The 27,923-nt window shown below is 27.5% G+C and overlaps 1 protein-coding gene across 1 annotated transcript in view; it reads left to right on the forward strand.

The window, feature by feature from the left end:
* The first annotated feature begins 275 nt into the window (after positions 1–275).
* The window catches only part of LOC118183862 (dynein axonemal heavy chain 7-like), a 368,025-nt gene continuing 340,377 nt past the window's right edge, over positions 276–27,923 (forward strand). The window contains exons 1-17 of the mRNA XM_085812440.1: positions 276–356; positions 721–943; positions 1,605–1,689; positions 5,914–6,103; positions 6,558–6,612; positions 6,901–7,059; positions 10,053–10,133; positions 12,133–12,247; positions 13,192–13,377; positions 13,628–13,802; positions 17,137–17,228; positions 18,824–19,002; positions 21,272–21,407; positions 23,590–23,715; positions 23,818–24,024; positions 24,643–24,764; positions 27,656–27,866. Coding sequence (XP_085668566.1) covers positions 756–943; positions 1,605–1,689; positions 5,914–6,103; positions 6,558–6,612; positions 6,901–7,059; positions 10,053–10,133; positions 12,133–12,247; positions 13,192–13,377; positions 13,628–13,802; positions 17,137–17,228; positions 18,824–19,002; positions 21,272–21,407; positions 23,590–23,715; positions 23,818–24,024; positions 24,643–24,764; positions 27,656–27,866 — 2,307 coding nt within the window. The 5' untranslated portion in view covers positions 276–356; positions 721–755. The remainder of the gene's footprint in view (positions 357–720; positions 944–1,604; positions 1,690–5,913; positions 6,104–6,557; positions 6,613–6,900; positions 7,060–10,052; positions 10,134–12,132; positions 12,248–13,191; positions 13,378–13,627; positions 13,803–17,136; positions 17,229–18,823; positions 19,003–21,271; positions 21,408–23,589; positions 23,716–23,817; positions 24,025–24,642; positions 24,765–27,655; positions 27,867–27,923) is intronic.

Below are 27,923 nucleotides of genomic sequence, written 5' to 3' on the forward strand. Positions count from 1 at the left end.
GTTTGTATTGTCAGTAAACTGTCGACTGATGGCTGTATTTAAATGTTCAAAATAGTCGAAATTTATATAAAATTTTCGACCAATATTAAATTAAATGGAAACCATATTACTAATTATATAAAACTTTCACTTTTCAGGGACGATTTTGTTTTGTTTATAATTATACATAAAATTATTTTCGGTGTTATAAAGAATCTAATTTTTTTTTTTTCTAAAAATGCATCGTCATCGTTTCCATGGATACGAGTAAATAAATGACAATGTTTAAATGACAAGCCAAAAAGGCACAAATGACCGCGTAAACTTAAGTTCTTGTTTACGTTAAAGGATTCGTTAAAAGCTTCACATTGTTTAGGGTAAAATTTTGCTTACTCTCTACACTGCAGAGAACTTTATGGAAAAGAATATTTCATTTGTTTAATTATTCATATATTATAAACAAATCAAAAGGGTTTTTAAATCTGATTTTTTTAATATGTGCTTGGGGTGAGGAAATATGAGAATAAAATTGTTTTAATCTGTAATTTATGGTCTGCATATAAAGTTTTTTCTTTACGTGCTATTATTTTTATTAGTTATTTCATTAGATGATTATCGCCTTTTGAAAATTCCTTAACGCAAAATAAATTTTAAACTTTTTGCTTAAATTAGTTGTAAGCTATAATAGCAGGATGAAATAATTTTCTCCATCTCTAAATTCCATGTTATGTGTTACTGCAGATAAATATTCAAGCTGATAGCTGACAGTTTTATAGATGTCAAAAAAGAAAGTCATTAATTTTCGGAAAATGAGATCCGATGTTCCTGGACTAGAAAAGCTGCCTCCAGTGCCAGATGTTGAAACAGATATCAATAAAATTATTGATAAAAACCGTTGGAAAAATAGTAAGATGTGGAAAATAGGAGTTTCAACCAAGCAGAAGCAGGAATTTAAAGAGAGAATGTAAGAGCCATTTTGTTAAACGTTTAAATGCAAGTCTTAATTCACTTAATTAAAAAATGTATTTTTGTAGTGATATATTACTAAAAAGTTTCAAATAAATTTTTAAAATGTAAATGCTTTTTTCTGCAAAGAGTCTATTTTTTGCCATTAGATATTTATAAACTTTTTGTTTAGGTAACTTTTATTAAAGTTTAAAATTTCAAAATACTTGAACACAGATTAGCTAACTTTATTGAAACTTCTTACTGCTGTACAACTTGATAATAATTTTGCCATATTCATTTTAATAAAATGTTTACAAGTAAAAGTAAAAATTTTTGGAAGTGATTTGTAACTCTCTTCTTCCTCCCCCTTTTTTTTTAGAAGAGTGTGTGTTTGTTTTCTGTAGCTTTTTAAATATTGTAAGAGTTAAGTCCCAATTTAAAAGTCTGAAGGCATTGTTTCCTGTTTTATAAAAATTAATAGAACTGTAGTATGTCAACATAACAGCACAAAATAATAGTAATAATAAATTAATTTTTTTAGCTTTTACCTTTAAAATAACAATATTTTTTGGTACTTTTATGATTTGTATTGTAATACTTTATGATCGTGATTATGCAATGTATTTAATTAATGGAAATATCTAAGGTATTTACACCTGATTATAATTTCGTTTTAGATTTAAGCGTGCAAATGCACTTGAAAAGTCTATTCGTAAAAGGACTGTAAGCTATGAATTCAAAGGAGTGCCTCGTAAGCCTGAAGTATATATTATTATTTTGGTCTTGTATTTTATTAATCTTTTTATCTTAGAAAATATAATGTTAATATATTATGAAGTTTTTTATGTATATTCAGTTCACTTTGATTTTTTTTTTTTTTAAATAATTTTTTCAATCCAGAAGAAGGGACATTTTAGAGAGAAATATGCTGGAAGGGAATTAACCTTGCTAAACTGTTTTGAAAAAGGCTGCAACTTAAATTTCCAGTTTAGATTTGAATACAAGATTTTTATTCATTGGTTAGCATAGTTTCCCTAATATCAGTTGAAGTACTATATACTCACTTCTTCTGTTTCTGCTGGTAAACATTGCAGTTCTTACATTTAAAATCACTTTTTGTCTTATTTTTCCAGAAATGTCATGTTTTCCTTGCATATTCTGTATGCTGATATTTATCATTTAAGATGATGATTCAGTTGTTTTTTTACTTCAAAATTATATGTAAATATTTGCTTTTTGATTTACATAAAAATTTAAAAATAAAACTGACAGAATTCTTCATATAAAATTTAAACATAGACTTAATAAATTCAAAACAATAAGTGTTTGAGTGAGAAATATTCATCAGATCAATTTTCATATTGCATAAATTAGATAAAATTCTCATTATTGATATGAAGAAAAATTTTATGTCTTTTGAGGACAAAATACCTAAGGGAATTATTACAAATGATTTGCAATATATTTTAAAGAAATAGTGACAGAACTTTGGAATGATCTTCAGTGGTTCCAAAGGTCATCAAGATTATAGATTTTTCGAATTTTAGAAGAAAAATTAAGAAAACAGAGAGAGAACAGAGTACCAGTTTATTCTGGCAAATATATTATTGTTTCAAATGGCTGGACAATTCCAACTTAATGCATTCATTCATCATGAATGGCTAATACTCATTGGTCATTAAGCCATCTGACCCCCAGCAACTCTGCAAAAGTTGTATCACAGGAGGCCTTGATTTTTCAACCATGAGAACTGGGGATTTCCATCCCAATTTTGATAAAGAATATTCTGGAGTGTATATCCAAAGGTCCACCTCTTTTCTGCTATCACACCTCTTTAGAGGACTTTTGGCTTAACAGTGTTTTAAGTGAACCCATAGTGCACAAACAATATATACTTACAAACATCCAAAGCTTGTTCAGAATTAAACCTAGGTCCAGTGGTATGTCAGGGATAACTGTTGTACTGATTAGGGCAGTTATATGGATATCTTTGATGACTATTTTTCATATAATTTTTAGTACACTTTCCTTGATGAAAATTACATAAAACTTGAATATCAATGCAAATATTTGAATTGTGCTGCAATTTAACTTATCTTTTGAACTTTTATTCAGTGCTTAAATTGCGCCGGAGCTCACCATAGCCCGTCTCTGGTACTTCTCAATTTTTAAGATAATTTTCAGTTATAGCCAGAGCGTACCGGAGCCCTAAATAAGATGAGCTCTGGTACTTCTTTTTATAAATCTGAACAACAATTTCAAGGGAAAAAAAAATTTTAATTCCTAACATTTTAGTTTAACAATAAGGAGACTTTGCAATACTCTATTTCCCTAAAAATACGAACTCATGAGAACATGAGACCTTCAAGTAAAGTTCCCTCACTCACATGTGGAAACCTTTCCCTTTAAGAAGGGCAATAAATTTGTGGGAGTTTGTTTAGGAACGCGTAAATTTGTCGCCATGCCATCGTATCTAGTGTATTGTTATCAATGGTTAGTTATTCTCGCAGGAAGAAAAATTTGTGTTCTTAAATGTGAGTTAAGTGACAGCAAGTACAATTAGAAAGAAATACTGAGATAAACTGCTCAAGCACATCCTATACATTGTCTTCTCACAGTATGTACTAATGTAAACAAATATGGGGGGGGGGCGAAAAGTGTAACCAGCAACTTTACATTCATCTTTAGGAGTCAGACTCAGGACTCATTTAACCTGTGACACACATCCACTTGATAGCTATAATTATATCAACAGAGAGTCATGGTCAAAGAGAATGTTCTCTCCCACCAAGATTCCCCTCATTTTTTGTTTCCACCCACTCATACCCTCATTCTCTTTTAGCATTATCTTAATTTTCATCAGCTGAAAATGTGCTAGAAGTATATTTATTTTTGTGATGATTTTCCCCTACGATCAGAGCCTAAATTGCATTGGAGCTCACCGGCTTCCGGCTTCTATGGTTCTTAGTTTTTGTAATAAATCATAACTTTAGCTAGAGCGCACCAGAGCCCCAAATAAGAAAGAAGGCTGCGGTACTTCATTTATGTAATTGAATAACAATTTCAGTAGAAATTTTATCTCAAAAAATTTATTTTTAGCAATAAAATTATATTAAAAATAGCTTATTAAATTTTAATTTATCTCTTTACATTTAATTTAATTTTAATTATTGAATTACTTTAATCTTTAATTAATTCAATGAATAAAAATTTATTAGTTATCTAATAATTATCAAATAAGTTGTAATTAATTGATTATATAATAATTATTGATTAAATAACAATTTATAAACATTAATTAAATAGCTATTAATTAATTTGATAATAATCAGCTATTTAATTTTAAAATTATTAATGAGTTTAATAGTCATTTTATTTATTTATTTACTCTTGTTCCTCTTTGCTGACGGTCTTCCATAGGGCTACGGGACTTCTAATTTTAGAAATTAAGCCTTGCTTTTATTGTATGTTAAATATTTTGTTTAATATCAATGAAATTTAAAAATGTTTTTAAATATTATGAGATATGTTTATATAGATATAGAATAAAAATCAATGATTTCTGAATTATGCCACAGACATTTATTTTTCAAGCCATGAATCTTTTATTTTGAAGATTTATGAGTGAATATATTTTTTATGAATTTTGTTAACGAGTAAACCTCTAATATTAAATGGTTTAATACTATAGATTGTTTTATATTACTAAACCCTTTGCAATTATCTGATGAAATAAAAGAATAAACATTTTGTTGTACAATATTTTTGTGATTTCTGTTAGGTAAAATATGCTATTCATTTCTTTATCAGTACATATAAATTCAGTGACAGGCTTTGAATTAATGAAAAAGTTTAAAGTAATGAAAAATCAGATTTTGACAGTCAGTGAAGTCCATGGAAGGTTAAATACATACTATTATCATTATCATTAAATTTATGTTATTTGATTATCATTAAATTATATTATTGATTATCATTAAATTTATATTTCATGTATGAAATTTTGATCTTAGTGCTAACTAAAAAATTAGGTACTTTTCCGTTTCGCCGGCGCAAATCTCACCAAGCAGACTTTATTGGCGAAAATACACAGTATACACATAAAAAGTGTTGACAAATGTTAGTTCTAAGAATCTTTTATTTTGAAGGTATAAATATTTTAATGTTTAATTAAAATTTTGTAAAAAAGACCAGTAAATAAAGACAATAAATTTGTAAAAAGACATTAATTTAAGAAGTTATTTTGCTTTCATCGTACAACATCCTGATTCGACGGTTCATATCAAGTGACCGCAAGTGATCTCATCTCACGTAAACTATGCTACAAAAATCTAATTCTCTCAGTAATTATCTGCATTAATTTCAGGTTAAATCTTAATTTGGAATACAAGTTTAAATGCAAGAATAATTTCAATTCGTACGAATAGCTTACTCAGAAATTAAAACTGCAGTGCTTTACTTCGCTAGTGCATTCTCATTAGAATTGATGAATTTAACCCTTGACTTTGCCTTTTCTATATTTTTGCCATCGAGTGAGCAGTATGATTGCATCCTAATTGACTTAATTACTGCCCGCAAATGGCCTTAGGCATAAAATTGAACTATCTGGTAAAAATTCTATGTAATTGTATGCCAGTATTGAAAGAAACAATCAATCTCATAAGAAATGGCTGCGACTTGTTTTGGAAATGTAAAAGTTAAAGTAAAAGGTTACCAGCGAGGCATCGGTTGTACCATTACTGGCGACTTTATCACTTGCGCAGACAAAACGGAAAAGTACCAAAAATTACTATATGCAGCAACTTTGAAATCAATGTTTCCTTTTTCACATGTAAAACTCTTTCTGTAGCTTTCTGTTTAAGAAATACTGAAAAGTGTATTTTAAAAACAACTATTTTATCATATATTATGTCAATTAATTTAAATACACAATCAAATATGCGCATTATGCATAATATTTCTGCATCTCATTTTTCTTTTTCCTAGCATTATGAGAAAGAACTCAAAGAACTTATATTAGCTGCTCCAGTTGATTCTTTGCCACAGAAGATAATTGATAGAATTATAAAAACCTTGTCTAAGAATTTCCAAAATTTTGATCAAACAAGTCCTATTTTTCTAACTGAACTTGAAGAATTAAAACTCGGTTATGAAGATATGATGAAATCAGTTCGAAGTAAATTAAAATTGCTATAAATTTCAAACTGTGCACTTTTTAAATTAATGTTTACTCACTAATATAATTTTAAAATTAACATATGCTCATTTATAAAAATAATTGTACTTTAATTTGTAGCATTAGAAAGCATGATATAATAATATGTGACTTTGGTTTTATTATCAAAAGTAGGCCTTCATTTGAGAAAATTATATTTATTGGAAAAAATTAAATGTGTTTTCCTGATTCTGATTTCAAACTTTTTTGGTAGCTCACCTTTTTTTTTTTTAACTTAAGTGAAAATTTACTCTTAAAAACATTATTAATGCTGATAAGACTATTAAACTAAAAATTAAAAATCTATAAATTGATAAATTTTATGTATTTTTGATAAAATTGAGTCAATGTAATATATTCTTCTTTTTTCTTTTGAATACTTGTCACTTATTTATTATTTTTCTCAACATTTTAGCTAATTATATTTTTAAAAAAGAAGAAAAAGATGATGCTGTGTGTCATTTATCCAGGTATTTTTTGCAATTAATAATGTTTAGAAACAAACCTTTGTATGTTTCATGTTTTTTTGTACAATGAGAACAAATTTAATGTAATTTAATTCATTATGTGTTGTATTTAACACATTTACTTTTGAATTGTGTTTTATAATATTTTACATATGGCCATTTTTACTCTTTAGTCTTCAAGCAAAAATTAAAAAATTTTCATCATTAGATTCTTTAAATTTCAGTTTGGATTAACTTTTGAAAGTAAATTAAACTTAAACTAAGATTCCTAAATGGCATAATTAATTTTAGATTTCCATATGGTGAGAATCAAGACTTAAGGAAAAGAATAATAAACATTAAAGCTTTTCTGATGAGAAATTTGCATACAATTCATCCATTAATACATCAAGCAAATTTTATATGCCAATCATATATGAAAGAAAGATTAATATCCAATGAAATTTTCAGGTAATTATTATTTATTTATTTGATTAATTTTTCTTTTTAATTACACTAATTATTTAATATGTTTTAAAGTATAAATTTCACTATATGATGAATTCTAATAAAAGCCTTATGTGAAGAAAATTTAATAGTAATTTATGTGAGATTACTTCATTAAATATTTTTTTTAATTGTGAATAGAATGCAGTTTTGCAGTTAAGGCATCATTGAATGAATATTATACTTTTTAAATGATTAACATGAAAGTTTAAACCAAATATTTTTTAAACTTTGTTCTGAGATATACTTACGTGTTCATTAATAAAATTAATCTACTTGAAAAACTAAATTGCATATTTTTCTAAAGGTTTGTGTTCTTCATATTTCCTTTAAGTACATTTTTTCCTCTTGTTTGAACTTCATGGATTATGCCAAAGCATTTTATCATATTTATACAGACTATTTATAAGAAGATAATTTTAAATACTGAGTGAAATCTTAGAGTATTGCTATTATGCCAGCAACTTTTCTGTTTCTATAAAATCTAGCTCCTAAAATAATAATGTTGTCCCTCGAAGAATTGGGCTGATCTAGGCTGTTGTCAAAAAACAAAATGAGGAGCAATAGAGATACAATAGATGGATGAAAATAAATGTAACATTACAAAAAATAAAATCATACAAAAGTAAAACAAAAAAGGAAAAAAAAAAAAAAAAAAACTGAGTCAATGTCAAATTTCTGATCATAAATTTTCACCTTACACAGTACATCAGTGTGAACAATTGAGAAGTACGAAATGTAAGATAAATGTAAATTGACTACATGCTAGGTATAAGGTCTTGCAGAAAAGCTTTCTAAGTGTGAAATGAATGTATTCAGACTGCACTGATACAAATGAGCATATTTATTGCACAGATTGAAGGAATAAAATGCCCTTGCTCTTCTGTTGTTTTTTTATGCATATTGTTGTTCTGTTGTTATGCATGATTATTACAGTGAAGTGCTGCATTGCTGGAGACCTCTACTTATTACACTGAAAAGCAGATGCATTTTTGTCAAGATTCTGTGACTGACATGCAGCAAAACTTCACAATTTATGATTCCTTTTTGTGAGACACTCTTCATGTCAATCTTGAAATCCTAGATTACTACAGATTAATGGATGTAAGTCAGGAGGAGATTATAAAAATATTTGGTAAAAGATTATGTATAATTTCAAGATTAGTTTTAGAAGTACTGATAGCTTGAAGACAATCATTTGGAATATTGATTTCACTTTAAAATTGATTAATTTTTATTACATTGTAAGCATAAATTTTTATTACAATGTCGCATAATGTAAGCAATATGCTTACATTATGCGACAACATATCATACTGATAAATGATCAGTTGAACATGCTGATAATAAACTATTCTGCATTTGCAATTATAAATGGGACACATGGTCCATCTGCTTTTGCAATGAGGATATATCTTTCCCCACACTGCCTTTGTTATTTATAGCTCCATTATCCTTTTTTTTCTGATAAATTTTGTACATGTTTGCATCACTGCAAAAGGGCTCTTGTTGCTTGTTAATTACTTCCACCAAAGTGTGTTGATGAAACATTTTTGAAGTAATTACATCTCAATAATTATACTAAGGACTTTCATTGATATATTTTGTAGGAGTAAGGGGAATGTTGTGCTAAAATTCTCACTATGTATACACATAATAAAATTATAGAAAATGAAATACAATTAACAAATTTGTTAGACAAACATTGTACGGTCTTGGATGACAACAAGAAATAAGCTAAGGATAGTAAGATGATTGCTCAAAAAGCATAGAATTTATATATACCCTATAGCCTGTTTTTGTTGGTTGAGCCAGTTAATGAAAGTGTGACCTAAAAGAAGTAAATTGTCTCTGAAAAAACTACCTCTTTTATTGGTGTGATTACTACACATCAAATAAAGTCAAAGAGACATTGCAAGATCTGTGCTTTTAATTTTTAAGGGAATTTGAGACCGACTCAGTAATATTAATTAGGCACTGAAAAACCATTATTATTCCATCAAACCCATTTGCCCTATTAAATATATGTAACAGATATAATTTATTAAATATATTTAATGGAAATATATTTTACAGTAAGATAAAGTACATTATCTTAAAAATAATTTGCATTCTACCCATTGAAAATTCAACATTAACAATTTTTTATTATCAATAATGTTTACCAGGCTCTTTTGTGGATATAAAATATTAAGAGATTAAGAACAGAACAAATTATATAAATCCAAAAGTTCCATTGAGTCACTTGCAGCTTTGTGACTTTTTATTTCAAATTCCAACTGTAGCAGTGGAACTAGCATTCTAGTAGTTCAGGAACTGGTATATTATTACATCCATGTAAACTACTCAGCTTCAAGCATAGCACAACATATTCAAAACAAAAAATGCTAAATATTTAACTTTCTGGGCTTTCAGCAAATGTATTAGAATTTGCAAAAATGGTGTGAATGGGGCAAAATTAGAGAGTTTGGATGTATAGTCAGTGCAAGACTAAAATTTACTAAACTTATATCTCTGAAATAGTACAACATTGTGATTTGTGAGAGTACTTGTTTCACTTGGATCAAAGCAGATTTTCTAGTTTAGATTTAAAAAATGCTGGAAAAAATCACATCTAGTCTTATGGCAAAACTTCAAAAAGCATAATTTATTGAAAGTATTAGATACATTGTAGAATCTAAATTACAGAATGGAATATTTTAATATTATTAGACATTGTGTTATGCCTTGTGTTATGCTTATGAATGCTGAACCTAGAATTATGTAGAGTGATGATGAATTATGTGGTGAGATGCATCAATCTTCCTGCTATGTGTGACTTCTTAGTCTAATAATAACTGTAATTTATTTCTGCAGCTGTTTATGCTAAAATTTCTAAATAAATGATTAATGAATGAAATATTAGTTCAAGTCCTTTAAAGGTATGTGTTTAGTCTGATTTATGATTAATCTTTTAGGGTTTCCGAACCATGTGATATTGATGAATTTCTTGATGCCATATTATCAAAGTGCTCTGATTATGAAAAAAAATTAATGAGGTATATAAATATATATAGATATACAGTCATTAAGTCATTTCATCATGAATACTGTAAAATCTATAAGCAATTATTAATATAAATTTCAAGTACATTTTAATAACTATACCTTTTTAATTTATTAATCCTTAAAACTTAGTTCTGAATATATTTTCTTACTCGTTTTTTATTATTGTGTTAAAACGAACATACTTTTTTAATTATGGACATTTTATTTTGAATGTAAAGAAAATAACTAAAGTATTTATTAGTCTATGTTGTGTTTTGTGTTTTAAATCCCACAAAATATAGGAATTAATTTTAATTCTTATCTGATCTAAAAATCGAGGTCATTCAATTTGTTTCAATTTTGTTTTACATTTTAGATACATTCATTAGAAACTGATTTAATATTTAAACTTTATGTTATAGTAACATTACAATTACTGGGTAATAAAATCATTGTCTTGGGTTTTAATCACTAATCTTTTCTGATATATTAAGTTTCCAAGTTGCTCTTCTCTATTAAGTACTCAAATATATTGTATTTCTAAAAATATTCACTGCCAAACAAAGGTTAACTACATGCATGTAGTATTTGTTTATTATATTCTAACTTAGTCATTGATTACCATGTCATGTAATGCTATTGGTAGAATTTTCACTCTATTATTAATTAAACAATTTTAAACTCTTCTTATTTTCTATAAGTTCCACATTTTTTTCCTAAACAACTGCACTTATTTGGTCTATATTGTCATATTTCTTTCTGTTAATGGTAGTGTTTTATCAGTTACCCACAAGTTTTGATTACTGTTATTTTTTCTTTCAATGAAGAAATTTATTGTACATACCTTACAAAATTTTCGGATTTGAATTCTCTGGGAGTTCTTTATCAATATCCACATAATATTAAATAGTAATAAAAAATGATTTATTATGCTTAGATATATTATAAACACTTAAATTTCACTCTTAATGATACAAAACTTCAAAAGAATTGAACTTCATAAATCTGCTATCATTTATTAATATAAATATATATACATTATTTTATAGAATTTACTGTAAAAAATGCTGAAGTTTTTAAGTTTTATTTTTCCAGATTAATTCTAAATATTTCCCAATTATTTAAATGAATTTTATCAAAAAGCTCTCCATATCTGTAAAAATATTTGCATTTTGCTAGACGATTCAAATCTCAATCATAAATATTTCCTCTTTTTTTGTCAGCATTATGTATATAATTCAGTTTTCAAGTTTTAGTTTTGCTTATTTCTTACAAACTACTAAAAAAAAGAATTGTTTTCACTGTCAATATAGTTTAACACTTTTAAATTAAAATAATGCCACTTATCCATCATTTTTTATGATTTACAATTACATTAAAGTTGATTTTGATAAACAAAAAAGCTATTAGTACTTTTAACTCATTTTCAGAGATAAAACCAGTAATACAAGCAATAAATGTTCAGGGTGCATTTTGAATAACAAGTATGAAAAATTCCAAGATTTTTCTTTCCCCCCCCCACACACATAAAATGATAACTACAATTTTGGGGAAGTAGATGGAGAAAGAAGTGTAAAATAAATTAAGTGGAAAAAATCATTTAAATTTTGAATCATTATAAGAATATTTACAAAAAAATTTAAATACTTTGAGCATTCTTAGAAATTTGCTCTCATTATTGAATCCAGTTCTTTGCTTGTTATAGCTGTAGAATTACTATGCATTTAGTAACTGCAGTCCTGCAATCCAAACTACATACTTTGTAACTTAATAAAAAGTGTGAACTTTGTAGTTAGTCTTCCTTTCATGTTTTCAGTATTTATTCATTTCCCAGTTTATTCAGAGTTATAAATTAAATTATTCAAAAACTGTATTTTTTTAAGCAATTTCAGTAGTTTAATTTCACTCAAAATTTAGTTTGAGATCTTTTCAAAATTTTTATTTTGTATATTTTTGGAAACAAAATAAGTATTCTTTTCTTTGTTAATTATTTTTGCATAATTTTTATAGTATTTGGTGGCCAGAAATCAGTTTACTGTTCTCAGAAAATTTGAAATTCGAAAGTCTTAAAGGCAGCCGTTGCTTGTCTTTTTTGAAATGTGCCAATGCATTAATTACTATAAAAGTAAGTCATTTTTTTTAAACTGATAAATATTGTCAGTGGTAATTAAGGTTTGGCTTGGTATTAATATTGGAAAAAATATTTTTTTTAAATATAAGATTGTTATAAAATTTTTAAAAAATAATTCTAGACATGAAATGGGAGGAAACAATATTTTTTATAACTGCACAGATCGGTGATTTGATTGCTTTAATAGATTTAATGTAAAGTATTAGCATTAAATCTCTTAGACCAGTCAATTTAATTTGAAAATTTTAATGTGTCCTTAGTTTAGTTAATGTATCTACTTATGAAGTTGATGTAATACTATACTCTATAATTAAAAACTACTCTTGTATATTGTATAGAATTCTGTTCTTGATTCCAGGCAATAGTGTTAGCAATTCAAACTTTAATATTATTATGTTTATGGTTAAAAAAAATTAGCCTGTAACAGATATTCTATAATTGTAATTTATAATTTTGGTGGCAATTCCAAGCATTTTTAAAGGATTTTTAAAATATATTAAAATTTCAGTATTGATATGGGATGTGATTTACTGCTTTTAGTTAGTTAGTTATTTCTTAGATGGCTCTAATAAAATGCTGTAATTAAATGTGATAAAAGGGACAGAAAAGGAAATCGTTAAAACAACAGTTTTGGTTCCCTGTCTAAAAAAATCACTAACTAAAAACGGTAGATCGCATGCTACATTATTGTCAATTTTTTTATACATTTTTTGTATTAGAAGACTTTGTCTGAAGTTTTCCATTGAAATTATAAATTTCTGTTTAAATATGAAGAAAAATATAGTTTTAATTCTAATTTATAATTTTAGCATAATAGTTCCTTTGAGGAAAGCTTATTAATTTTAGAAAAACTTCTTAATTTTTTGTTCTGCTTTCATCTAATTTTTGAGATGTTTTAAAGTGGTTTCGTATATCTTTTATGCTTAACGGTTTTTTAGGTAACAGATCTCCTGTTGGAAACTATACAGCTGATTTTAGATGCATTTAAGTTGCAAGAAGAACAGCCAGATTCTCCACCATTTTTTGTTTATCTAAAAGTTGAACCAGTGGAGACTTTTGGCATTGTTACTTGTGTGCCTTCTTTTGAGCAATTTCAAGAAAAAATTTTAAATCTGATTGAAAAAGTAATTTTGCTTATTTATTTACTTATTTTATTAGAAAATGTTCAAATTTTTATTGCAATTGTATTTTAGTGTTTGTATGTAAATGTTAAATTTTTTTATCATTGAAAATATCAAAATAAAACTTTTAATTGAAATAATTTGTTCATGCAATTTCTTTTATAAATAGGAAATTCATACATAAATTGCTTTTTATTGGTTTTTGTAGAATCTGTGTGAGCTTTAAATCGCATTTTCAATTAAATATTTTTAGGTCAATCAAGTTTTGTGTGAAGTGCCTTCACTAGAGTCTTGGATGCAAAATGATGAATATGAACTGAAACTGAAAGTTTCTGTAACAGAATTTTATATGAATGAGCTGAAAAATGAATTCAAAGTTCATTTAAAGATGCATTATGAAAAAATTTGGGAGTTGTCTGATTTCTGCTGTATGATATTTATCTGGGAATATTTTATTTTTTTATTAATCATATTTTAGTATTATTAATGAACATTGTTTATTGATAGCATTATATATTGAATTTAATAGCAATTATCTCTTGCATAATAAAGTAGGTAGTATATTGGAATTTTCTGTTTCTTCTCATATTTCCTTAGAAATACATGGAAATTTCAATCTGAGCATCATTATATGTCTAGACACAGACATGTATATATACATAAAGAAGCCTAATATGAGGCTAAAAATTAAAAACAAAATTTTTATACCTAACTTGCACTATAGCTGCAGAATTGAAATACCATAAACTTAAAGCATTTAAAGTTAAAAGTAAATTATATGTATATAATTATTAAGTAAATTATATATATATAAATATTTCAATTCTGCAGCTATAGTGCAAGTTACGTATAAAAATTTTGTTTTTAATTTTTAGCCTCATATTAGGCTTCTTTAATATATATATATATATATATGTCTAGACACATATATTGCACAGTTAAAATCCTTTTGCATATGTATTAATAGTAAGAGCATAAAATAAGTATTAAAAATTTTAATCATTATAAATACTTATAAAATCAAAACGTATAACTTATGAAAGTTATACGTTTCATTAATAACATACGAGGATTTATTCTTGATCTCATATGCTATGCTTATGCTGATTAATACCATACACTTTTTTGTATCACTAAGTCAAAAGTCGTTAATCCGGACTCGTCGGGACTTCGGCGATTCCGGATTATCGATTTTTCCGGATTATAGATCATCAGTTTAAATCTCGTAAGATGGCATGCAGAAATTCTAAAATTAAAAATATGAAACCGTAATTTATGAAATAAAGAACAATTATGATCTAAAGAGTATCAAAATTTGCAAAAAGAAAAAGCTTAATATTTATTTGTTTACTTTATTAAACATTTCTTTCAATGTAAGTTGTTTAAGTTTTGCTTCGTTTCATGTGATAATACTTTCTCTTTAATTCTATTAAACAGACATAATTTCTTGTTGAGTTACAAAGTTCCGCCGTTCAAGTCCTATAATTGCTGTGTCAAGAACACCGACTAATTTGTCAATCGAAATTTTTTTGTTTTCAATAACCTCTGTCACTTTTCTTCGCTATCGGAAGCGAATTATAATGACGAAGAACTTGTTTTAAATCATATCAAAGACGGAGCATATCGAGATGAAATACTACATTTGGTAAGGAATTATAAGCCAAATAAAATAAAAACATCTGCGCTGAAGATAAGGATAGTGCTGACAAATCAACTTCCAATTCATTACGCGCCCGCCGCCGAGCAGCGTGAAATTGATAAACAGATTTCGGATTTCAAAACATACTTTCGCTTTAGATCCTTTACATATTAACAAATATATATCGGAAATTCTATTTGATATAATCGAAAGTTTAAGCTTACTTTTATAAAATTGCTCTTACAGTCTGCAAAAAATAATAAGCCGGATGCAATTCGAAAATTAAGGAACAACGCAATCATCAACATTAACTGAAATACATAATTAGATAATTTTAGCTTATACGTCCATTATACATAAAATGCGCACGCGAAAACGTATTCTGCACTTGCGCACACTCATATGCGCAGTCGTAAAAGGTCTTACGCGCACGCGTGAACGCCTCTGCGCATGTGTCAACGCGGCGCATGCGCAGAAAGTTTTTAGTTTTGAGGTCCGGATTATAGATCATTCCGAATTATGGGTGTCCGAATTAACGACTTTTGACTGTATAAAAACTTTCTCATAACATCAAAAACATTACTAGGAAATAAAGCATTTGGTACTTTAAAACAGTTTCTTCTGGTTCATTCAGGATTAAAGATAATGTTTCAACAATTACTTTTTCAACTATTTGATGCATCAAAATATTTGTTAAGAATTTTACATTTGATATTATAACTCTTTCTTGATAAAAATATTTAATACCAAGTATTTAATAGTAGTTCTAAATTTCATTTTTTAAAGTAAAGAGAATCAATTTTTTATTTTTATTTTCGAAGTAAAATTTCTCTTGAAAAAAGCAAAGCAGAATTTGCTGTCTCAGCATTATTAAAACTTTCTGCTAAATCTAAAATTCTAAACAAAAAAATTAGCACTGCACAACAGTGAACTTATAACTGAATATACTTGCCTAAAAAAAATTATATTTTAAAACCCTTCTTTGAGCTACCATATGATAAACTAACAAATCATTGTAATTGAACTTACTTATGTTAACTTTATTTATGATGTAATTGGACATAATAAGAAATTTTAGAAAAATATCTAATTGGAAAATGACTTCTTATATGTAAAATTTTGTATGCTTTTCATTAATAACTTTTAAATGCAAGTAAATTGTGAATTTTGCTCAGATATTCTTATTTAATTACCTTGAACTAAAAAGCACCAGCTTTGTATAATAAACTTTATTGCTATTCTAAAAGATGGAATATTTAAGAGAAAAATTGCCTGCAGCGCAGTGCGGCTAAGAACGCTATTCTGGAACATAAACATGAACAACTGTTGCCACTCACGCAAACTTAATAATAAATAAAGCACATTGCCAGTAAGAAGATTATTGCAAAAATCATAACATAAAATCAAGCAGTGAGGAAATAAAATATACAAAGAAAAAAAAAAGGAATGCAAATATTAAACATACATCCAACATTATTAGTTATACATATTTATTCACTTCTTCTTTTGTACATTATTACTAACATGTCAGCTGATGTTAAGTTTTTATTCATTTATTTATTTTGTAATTTACATCTAATTAATGAAGGCATATTAAAAGTAGGTTTCATTTCTAATTAAATTTCTTCAAAAATGTAAAAGGACTTACATAATATTGATATCTTAAATTTTTATTTGGAGAGCTGAAAGTTATTTATAGTTATTGCATGAAATAAAACTTACAATATTTTTAGATATTAAATAAATATATAAGGCTAGTGACATAAAAAACTATTTTCCAATTGTTTTGTAGAAAATTATTGTATATCATATTTTATGTCATATGTTTTCTCATGTCATATATTTACATCATTTAAAAGATATATAAAATTTTCACTTAGAAATGTGTTTCTTATAAATTTGAAATACAACTGAAGATCTGTCCTTATATTTCTGCAAATAAGAATTAAGTTCTTTATGACTGTCTAAAATTCTCTCATGGTAAATCATGCGAAGCTTGAAAGTATGGTAGGATATTTTTTCGTAATATGATACATTCTCAAAACAGAATTTTATTACCATGAATTCTATACCTATGTTCTGCTAACAAATTTTTTATTTAATCACTTATTTCTTTTTTTCAGTGCAGAAATTTGATTATATTTTATCTGCTAAAGCATTTAATGAAGTTGAAGCATTTCTTGAAAAAGAATATAGTTTTTCTGACGTCTGCAAGGTATTTTTATTGTAAAAAAGAAATTTTTATTTCAGTTAAAGTATTTATTTACAGAAAAATATATTTTAGATACAGCTCTTTACAGTTTAGATGTATATCAAAATGCTTATTTTCAAAATTTTACTAAGTAATCAAATTAAAAGATTTTTGTATTTTTAGTTTTCATTAGTAATATTTTAGGTTAGAAGCATTATCTTGTATTCATTATAATTTTTTTTCGGATCAGCTAAGAAATGAAACTCTTTTTAATTATGCAGTCTTATATTCCAGTTTAGAACCTAAGATATTTTAATTATTGTGAGTTTTGAACAGTTATAAGCGAAGTTTTTCCTTCTACGCTTTCAAGTGCTTTATGTACACTTTATACAAAATGGTTATTTATTTGAAGCTTTTGAGAATAAACTATGATGTTTATTATTTTAAATTCCATGAAAATGTTAGATAATAAAATTATAGTCTAATGTTGATAGCATAAAGCTATGAAGTGCCGACGCTAGGCATTTCGATGTCCAGTGCAATCACTTCAATGCCTGGATTCTGCCATCCAGTAATTCCATAAATTTTATGAATCTTACCACCCTTAAATTCTGCCCCCCCGGTATGGCTGCACTTGTTTCATGTGCTCTGGTGCCAGCCCTGAACCTATGTACCATTAAGCTCATTTAACATTGATTCAAATAAGTATTTATTCAATGGTTGTTCTGCATGTCTTAATAATGAACAAAAAATTGTCAAACTAAGATAACTCTTTTCCATTTGAAGCTTTCTCTTTTCCCATGCTTAACTCATGTTATACAATTTTTATTCATCAGGTGTTAAAGATAAAAAGATTAGGTACAGAAAAGTCTTTTTATCTGCAGGCAATGCATTCTATGATCTATCACATTTGTGTGAAATTGTGAAAAACACAGCATACTTGTAGTGCTCGTGTAACATACAGTGATATGGTAGAATTTAATTTAAATATAATGACATTATCAAAATTAAATAAATTAATAAACTCTACTAGATTGCCTATTACGTTTGTGGTACATTTTATTTCTTTCTCTAGCTGAAATACGAATCACAGTTAAGTGATTCTATTATGCTAGCCTGATTCTGAAGAACCAACAGAGCAATAAAAACATCTATAATTGTTTATGTACGGTTTCTAAATAATGTAAAATGCACAGTTTCAAAACATAAAAACATCAATCAAAAATTATGCTTTTCATAAACCATTGCATAAGTATTAAAGCATAAATTCAAAGCATGTATATGTATTTGGGCTTACAGTTAGAATTGCCATTATAAAGCATTATTAACGGAGAAATTTATTCTTCTTTCCTATATCAAGTTACATTTCATTCTCGCCTTGCTATATTTTGTTCCTTATAAACTATTTATTTCTTTAATTTTCAGTTTTTTTAGGTAAATGTATAGTAAACCATTAGTATGGCACATAAAACTTTTTCATAATGATTATTTGGAATTTTTTAATACTTAAAATGTATTAAGACACAAATATTGCTAATTGTTTCTGCTTTTTTTTTACCGATCTATTATTGAACAGTATAGCTGTTTAGAATTTATTGGTAATTAATTTTCTCTTTTAGCAACTTAATTTTTATCTTGAGAAGAGAAAAGAAGTTAACAACTTGTGGAATCATAGGGTATTAATATTATTTCATGTGGATTTTAAAACCTTGAAACACCAGCTTATTGCATTGCATGATAATCTTGTTGAACAACTAAAAAGTGCAGCAACAAAATTACTGCGGAACCTTAAAAAAAAGTGAGTTTTCTTTAAATATGTTTCTTTTTTATTTTGAATGAAGCGTTTCTTGTTATTCAAATTTCTTAATCATTTAGACTTTGATTGTAGTAATTAATTTGCTGTTATTTATTTACTTTATATATTGAAAGAAATATATATATAACTGAATAATTTTCTTTATACATAGTATTTTTTAAATAATGTACAATTTAATTGAAGTTATTGAACACTGTAATTATTATACTTTTTACCTTGTCAGCAATGTAACAGAAAATAAACTGAGAAAAATGGACGTAGTGTATCATAATAGTTTCTGGGGTTTTAATGTATCATTATAGTATTAAACAAACAAAGCATTTACTAGTTAATAATAATGGGAAGAATTCTTAAGTAGTTGTAGACTTTCAAATTATCTATGGGTATGTGCTCTTTCGTGATATGGTTATTTAAAGACCATATAAATTTTTAATACTGAGCTCACATCCATGCTGCATGCATTGGTTTCCTGAGCATGTGTCCAGACATTCTTCAACACTACAGAGAACATGTTCTTACATGGTAAGATATTTTCTGTTTCTTACATGAGCAACATTATATTTATTGGCATCAAATGACATCATGATTTATAGTGCTAGTTATTTGCCTGCTGTTCTATTGCAGTTGGTAATTCCATACATTAAGGTATGTGTCTGTCTTCATGATATTCATAAATTGATGCACCCAAATTAAATCCACATTGTGAGTCATGGGACTTCTGAAAGCATTCATTTATAACAAATGCTTCAATTTTGGATATACATTGTATTACAAGAAGATATTATTTTTGATTATTTTATCATTCTTCAAAATTTGTGCCTCAAATTTAGAAGCATTCTTTAAATGAATTAATGGTGTACAAAGCTATAAGAAATCATCAGGTATGACAGAAATTGCTATGACGCAGATGGCTTGAGGTTAGAAGTTTATTATTTAGAATTCATGTTATTTCATTTTCAGAAAATATAGTAAAAATCAACTAATTCAATCATCCACTGAAAAACATCTGAAAATACTAAAACTGAGTGTAGGTTGGCAGTTTTTGAGTAGTATCATGTGTGAAAATAGTCATTTGTTCTAAACTATAATCTTAATTATTTGATCTAATAATTACTGATCAATGTTTCACTTACCAAAAAATAGTTTGAAGATGAAGTACATACTCATAACAGTATGCTAGCAGTTTATTGTCTTAACAACATAACATGTTAGCTAATATAACTTTATTTTATTAATTGTCTGTGGTTGTAAAATCCAAACAATTTTTTTTAAATTAATTTTATGTGAAATCATGTCCTTTTGAAATCATCTGTGTATATGTATTGAAGCTACTTTCATATGAAATTTTGGAAGAAAGTAATTTTTTTCATTTTAATAGTAACAAATGTGGAAGTTAAATATAAAAATTACTTTAATTAAGGAAGAAATTATTTTTAACTGACGTTTTGTTGAAACTCAGTCCAATTTAATTAACGTTTTGCTGTTATAGCAACAGTTTGATAAATTTGGACAGTTCCTGCACAATTTAGTTTTAGATTGAACTAATGCATTTGTTTACAAGTTTTCTATAGTCAGATTTGGTTTAAGAAACTGTAAGATCATTAGCACTTTTGATTTTATTGCATTTTTGTATTTCTACATCCAACTTGTGTGAATATAAAAAATAAAGTTCCTTTTTTTTTTTTTTTTTTTTTTTTTTTTTTTCAGAATTTGTTTTTAACCCAAACAGAGAAACCTTAATTGCTTCAAAAAAGCACTGTTAGGTTTAGAAGGAAACAATATGCATTTTAAAAGCTCAGAACTTTTTTAAGGTCTTCTCATCTATCTTTTTAAATACACAAACTAAAAACCATGACTGTGAGAGAGATGGTAACATGTTTAAAATAATTTCGTATCCCCAAATTTTATGACATAGTACCAGTCTTAGTAATTTTATAATTATGTTTTCCCTTCAACTCCCAAATTTTATTCAAAATAGTTCCCTTGAAAAGCTGCAATGTTTTAAGCTTGAATGAGAAAATGAAATGATGCAGTGTCTGACAATTATGTGCAGTGCAGCTAGAATCCCAGAAATTCAGGGCCCACAGCACATGTTTCTTGTGCTATTGCAACAAACCAGCACTGTGCATGGTTACTACTTTTCCTTCATAAAAATTTACTATATCTAAATACTGTTCTTTGTATTAAATGTATGTTCCTACTACGATCATAATTTGAAGTAATGTAATTCAATGTAATATTTTTTCTTTAGAATTTGTTCAGAATTTGAAACAGTGAAGAAAACTCTCTTGACTGTTCCAGCAACAGCTAAGGAAATGGTTGCTTTATTTCATTACTTTGACAATATGAAAAAGAATGATTTTGACTTAATGTTAGAGAAAGTAAAGGTATGTATTGCTTGTTAGTTCTGTATGTTTGCAATACGTTTCTGATGGATTAATACTTAGTAGATTCAATAAATTCTCAGAGAGATACTGACAAATTTAGCCTTATGAAAATGTTTTAAACACTGTAAGTTTCAAAATGTAATTATTTTTGAATCCATATCTTCGATAGCAAAACTGCTTGAAATACTTCTGAAATTCATTTTTGATGATATTTTCTACTGCATCCTCTGAAGCTGCATTCACAGTATCTTCATTCAATGGCTTCCTATTGGGAAAATATTTAAATACAGTCAAAAGTCAATAATTCGGACACCCATAATCCGGAATGATCTATAATCCGGACCTCAAAGCTACAAACTGTCTGCGCGTGCGTTGCGTTGACGCATGCGCGTAAGACCTTTACGACTACGAATATGCGTGTGCGCATGCCCAAAATACGTTTACGCATGCACGTTTAATGTATATCGGACGGTATAAGCTAAGCTAAAATTATCTAATTCAGTTAATGTTGCAGTTAATGTTGTTTCTTAATCTTCGAATTGGATCCGGCTTATTATTTTTTGCAGACTGTTAGAGCAATTTCATAAAAGTAAGTTTGAACTTTCGATTATGTCAAATAGAATTTCCGATATATATTTACTAATATGTAAAGGATCTACAAAGCGAAAGTATGTTTCGGAGTCCATCAAACAAAAAGTGGAATTGCTGCAAAAAATGGATAAAGGCATATCCTTTGTTTATCTAACCATTCCGAAATCTGTTTATCAATTTCACGCTGCTCTGCGGCGGGGGGACGCCGCGGCGCGCAATGAATTGGAAGTTGATCTGTCAGCACTATCCTTATCTTCAGGGCAGATGTTTTTATCTTATTTGGCTTACAATTCCGTACTAAATGTATTTCATCTCGATGTACTCAGAGTCGTAGCTAGGGTTTTCAGCGCCCAGGGACAACTGAAGATTTCGCGCCCCCTACTGCTTGCCAAGGATGGAAAAGATTTAGTTCTAAAATGTCGTAACATCAGTTTGGCGCCCCTTGGATTCTGCGCCCGGGGACAGATGCCCCCCCTTGCCCCCCTCTAGCTACGCCCTTGGATGTACTCCGTCTTTGATATGATTTAAATCAAATTCCTCGTCATTATAATTCGCTTCCGATAGCGAAGAAAGTAAAGTAAACAAATAAATATTAAGCTTTTTTTTTGTAAATTTTGATACCCTTTAGATCATAATTGTTCTTTATTTCATAAATTACGGTTTCATATTTTTAATTTTATAATTTCTGCATGCCATCTTACCAGATTTAAACTGATGATCTATAATCCGGGAAAATCGATAATCCGGAATCGCCGAAGTCCCAACGAGTCCGGATTAACGACTTTTGACTGTATCAGAAAGTGGGAGATTTAAAAATTGGAGATGCCTTTGAAGCACTGTTGGCTCATTTTCACAGTTAAACAAGTGCTAAATGTTACATTGGAGCACTGTCATGGCCTTGTTAGTTGTAAGATATCTAGATATTTTATGCAAATTATTTCCATTCTGTAACAATTGCAGTTAGTGCTTTTTGTTGATTGTGTCACTCTGTGAAAAATTTCATAAGAAATTATGCCTTTGCATTTAGGAAATACCTTCATTACCTTAACTGTTGACTAGTAAAGTAACTCTCCATTCACTTTTTTTTCATTCGTGAGATGTTGGATGACTGGACAGCTAAGGATTTTCCAAAAGATTATAAAAGAAGCACCACAATTCATCTTGCATATTCATGCAGAAGTATCAGGTCTTCATCTACTGTGTTCTCCAAAAATTTGCACATATTCCTATAAGGTAGGCTTAAAGTGAATATTTTCTTTAAGAAGAATTTGTAAAAATAGATTTGAAGGAAACTGTGAAGTAAGTTACCAGTAAAAGTTCTGAAAGAGGTTCAGCAATTGCCCACACATTAATAAAAAAAATGTGACTGTGAGGGAGCTGGTATTTTAGAAGGTAACGTGTTTAAAATATTTTATATATTCATATATAACAAATTTTGTGACATAGCATCAGTCTCAGAAATTTTTCAAAAATTATGTAGTTTATCTTTTTCTGAAAGTTTTAAATTAATTTTTTAAATTTTATTTCATTTAAATTTAGTTAAATTTAACTAGACTAAACTAAATTTTATTTATTTGTTGTTCTATTATAGGATGCTTTACTTAAAACGTCAGAGCTCATGAAACTTATACCATTAGAATCTGATGATGTAAAATTAAATATTGAAATGTTGATGTGGCCTCAGAAATTCAATCCCATTTTCAAGGAATGTTCAAAGGTATTTATTTATATTTTAAAATCTGTGCATTATACATCACTGTGATTTCCCTCCCCCCCAAGTAATAGAAAGTATGAATAAATTTTTCTGCACTTGTATTAGATCTTAGAAGAATCAAAATTGCGTTTTGAAGATAAGCTGGCAGCTGCCATAAAGAAAGTGAAAGTTGATTTACAAAACCTTGCTGAACATGCTGCTGATCTGGAAACTCTGGGTGATATTAATATGGTCCAAGAGTATAGAAAAGAAGCTAGGAATTTAGTCAAGCGTGTAAAGGCTACTGAAGCAGCAATAGCATGGATAAATGAAGTATTTTTTTTAAGTTATTTAATTTTATTTTTAGGGAATTTTTATTATTATTTTTATTACTATATCTTAATCCTAAAAATGTAAATTTATGTGATATATATAATATTTATGATGTTAGTTTTTTTTAATTTTAATTGAGAAAGTATAATAATTATGCGACTTAAAATTTTTTTTAAAGTTTTAATCCAAATTTTGATGTGAAATGTTTTTTGAAAATTATTCTTATCATTTAAGGAAATTTTTATTATTATCTTAATGCTAAAAATGAAATTTGTCTTACACATTGAATTTGTCTAATATATTCAGTTCTGTATTGAAAGTAACCATTATGTTTAAATGATTTTTAGTACCTGTAATTTAAATAAACATGGAATGGAATTTATAAAAGATAATGAAATTGTTATCAATAAATTCAAATTTATTTCTTTATTTTTGAGTCATAAAATTAAAGCTTTAGAGATTTTCTTCCTAATTTTGTATAGAGGAATTACAAATATCATTGAATCTTTAGCTGTATATATTTATTTTTATTGGTATTAATGTCAGATTATTATTTTTAGTTAATGTATATATTTTCCTCTATTCTCTGAACTGAATGAATATTATTACGATATTTAGGAAGAGTCATTAGCAAAACAAGCTCCTACTTCATATCCTGAAGTTACAACAATATTAGATGTCATAGAACCTTTTTCCCAGCTGTATCAGTTATATGTTGAATGGGATGAAGCTGAAAAAGAGTTTGTAAACTTCATATCTTGTTTCAAAATTATTCTTTTAATAAGGGTAGTATAAAGATACTAAGTTCAAATAGAAATTATATACTATTAAGATTTTTGCACATTTTGAAAATACTTTATTAATTTCATTTGTCTTTTTGTGGTTTTTAAATAAAAATTTACTGCTATCTTAACATTTATTGGAAATCTTAATAAATCTGATCATGTTTTTTAAAACAAGTCGTATCATAGAAGAAGTTATGTTCAATTTTCTGCTTATATTGAGGTTTATATTATCTCCATATCAAAATGATTATCCTATTTGTATAAATTCTTTGTGTCTAAATGATTGCTCCAATAAAAATAAAAAATAAAAAAAAAAAAAAAAAAACACTTCTCTTGGTGTGTCACTAATTTCAAAGCATAATTTATTATGTATAATACAACTATAGAGTATAATAAATATTCATTTAAATTTTATTACACACACACATATATATATATATCCTCTATTCTGTGAATATATATATGCATGTATCACAAGTAATATATATATATATATATATATATATATATATAATAACATGTTATTTAATTTTTCAAGTTATTTATTGCTTCATGTTCCACATTAATGGATTCTCTAGCACAAGTAATGAATACCAGATACATGCATTTCATATAGTTCCTAATTATCTATGCAATAGTTACATGAATGATTATTTTCATTATTTATTAAAGGTTGTCCTTATAATTTGTATGATTTTAGTTATTGGATTTCACTTATTTCAAGTTGTTATGTAATTTTGCATGCCTGTTTTTAAAAATGCTGCAATCCCCAGCCTAGAAAAATATTAAGACACTTTAATAGCCCTTATAATGTTTCAATTTGAAATTTTAAAATAATATTAACAGTAGTACAAATTTTAATCATTTTAATATTGGTATAAAATTTTATTAAAGTCACTAGACAGTGTTTCCTAAGCAAATGATTGCATATTTCTTCCTAATATTTGCTTCCAAGAGTCCTTATCTTGAATGAAATGCATGGTAAATCAATAGTTCATTATGACATATTACTGTCAGGTGATTTTTTTTTCAACACATTTGCGGGGAAAATCAATATGTTCATGTGGTTTAGAGGAGCTATTTATGAAACACACCAAGAGTAAATATTTGAAGAACTTTCAGGGAAAAAAATTGTAAGATTTACATTACATCACTAGGTTAATGAAGAAATCTAGAACCATGGTGTGTGTTTTGGACCATATAAGTGACCAATTTTATTTAGTAGCTGATTGTTCTCCATGGTACTGTGGCCATTTTCCTTTTCCCAATAATTTTTTATATATTTGGATCATTCTTACAATAATCAGTGTGATTTAAGTATTGTGTAGCCAAAATATTCAAAATCCCCTTTATAGCATGTTGGTATACATTTTAATCACAGTCAATATTCCCTTGGGCATGGACTCAAAATGTGCTGATATTATTCCTAATGAATATTAACACATTTTGACATAATGGTGTTTTTAAGCTTATTCATATTGTTTGATGTTGCTTCCCGGGTTGAATTGATCTTTTCACTTTATTCCATAAATGCTGTGTAAGACTAAATCAAAAGACCGAGTTGGCCATAGAAGCAATTTGAACTCAAAATCTTGTTCTTCAAACAAGTTTGAGACCAACCATATAGGGATATTAGGTGCATTGTCTTGATGAGCGCGACTTTCTGCATCAGAGAGCATTGCAGCTTAAATGAGTGCATGGGATGAGCAGTGATACTGAGGTAAGCTGAGGTATTGAGAGGAGTTACTAGACTTATGAAGGAACTCATTATACTTCAGGAAAATATTCCCCAGACCATTATGTTATCTCTATCAGCTTGAAAAGCTGTCATTAAACAAGAGAGTTTCATAAATTTATTCTTTTTGCTCCATATTCTGATCCTATCTTCTCTTCATTTAATAGAAATGAGATTCTTTGGGTCAAGAAACTTTTCTCAATAATCAGGAGTCCAGTTTTGTTGCTTTTAATTGCTTTGTGATGCACCTGCATTGCACTAAGCTGCAATTTGTTGTGCTATTGCTCTTCAATATATTAATGTGATGATTTGTACTAGCAGCATTTCACCTCTTTTGTTTTATCAGCCTTTTCAGATCATAACTATCCTGATTGAGTGAAGTTCTTTTGCTCAGATCCAAGATACATTTGCATAAGAAAAGCTTTCAGAGTTAGGAAAACTGTCATTCTGTACCCACGATCAAGTTTCATTCAAAGTCAGTTAAATTTCACTTTTGCACTAACTACAGAGATAAATATTTCTTTTCCAGATTGAGTATGCCTCAATAAGCTGTACTGCAGGCAGTCTTTAATTACATATGAAGCATGATGTTTGAGTATGCATGAAGATTAATAGGATAGATTTCCAATTGTTTCTGTGATTAGTAATATACTTTGTATGCACTGCAGTACATTGCAAAAGACATATTTAATATCTTAGATAGTAATTTTTTTAAAACTTTCATGATTTTTGAAAACAGTTTGTAATGAATTCTGTATACATATACCTACACACATACATATATATATATAGAGAGAGAGAAGGTATTTAGATAAAATTTAGCTGTTTTTTGAGGCAATGATATTATTTTCATTTATAGAAGGTGTGAAAATTTTTTAGATTTTTTTGTTCAATTTTCAAAACAAATTATTTTAATATTTTTTGCATGGCATTTTGATGCATAACTGCTCTTTTTATCTCCTCTTCATGAATTTTTTCCTTAAAAATTATTTATTATAGGTAGATAGAATGAACTTTAAATTTTACAAGTGAAATATTTATTGATAAATTTTATGAAGTTATGTTTGTTGTGTTTTTTAATACTTATATAATAAATTATTTTAAAAATTAGATGGATGGATGGTGCATTCTATGAGTTTGATTCTGCTGCTATTGATGCTAAAGTATCAGAGTTTAAAATTGAGGCTTTCAAAATCAAGAAATGTTTACAAAAGTTATTGAAGGAAAAACTGAAGGAATCGAAGAAAAACATAGTCACTGAAGAAATACTTCCACCATTGAAAATAATAGATAATGTTATTAAAAGAATCACTAAATTTGCAGTAAGAATGTGTATTTAGTTAAGGTATTTATTGCATAGGTTATTCAGTGAAGACTGG

Source organism: Stegodyphus dumicola, chromosome 3, assembly GCF_044657685.1.
Source record: "Stegodyphus dumicola isolate Sdum_Otavi_A_Nest chromosome 3, ASM4465768v1".
NCBI classification, from domain to species: Eukaryota; Metazoa; Arthropoda; class Arachnida; order Araneae; family Eresidae; genus Stegodyphus; species Stegodyphus dumicola.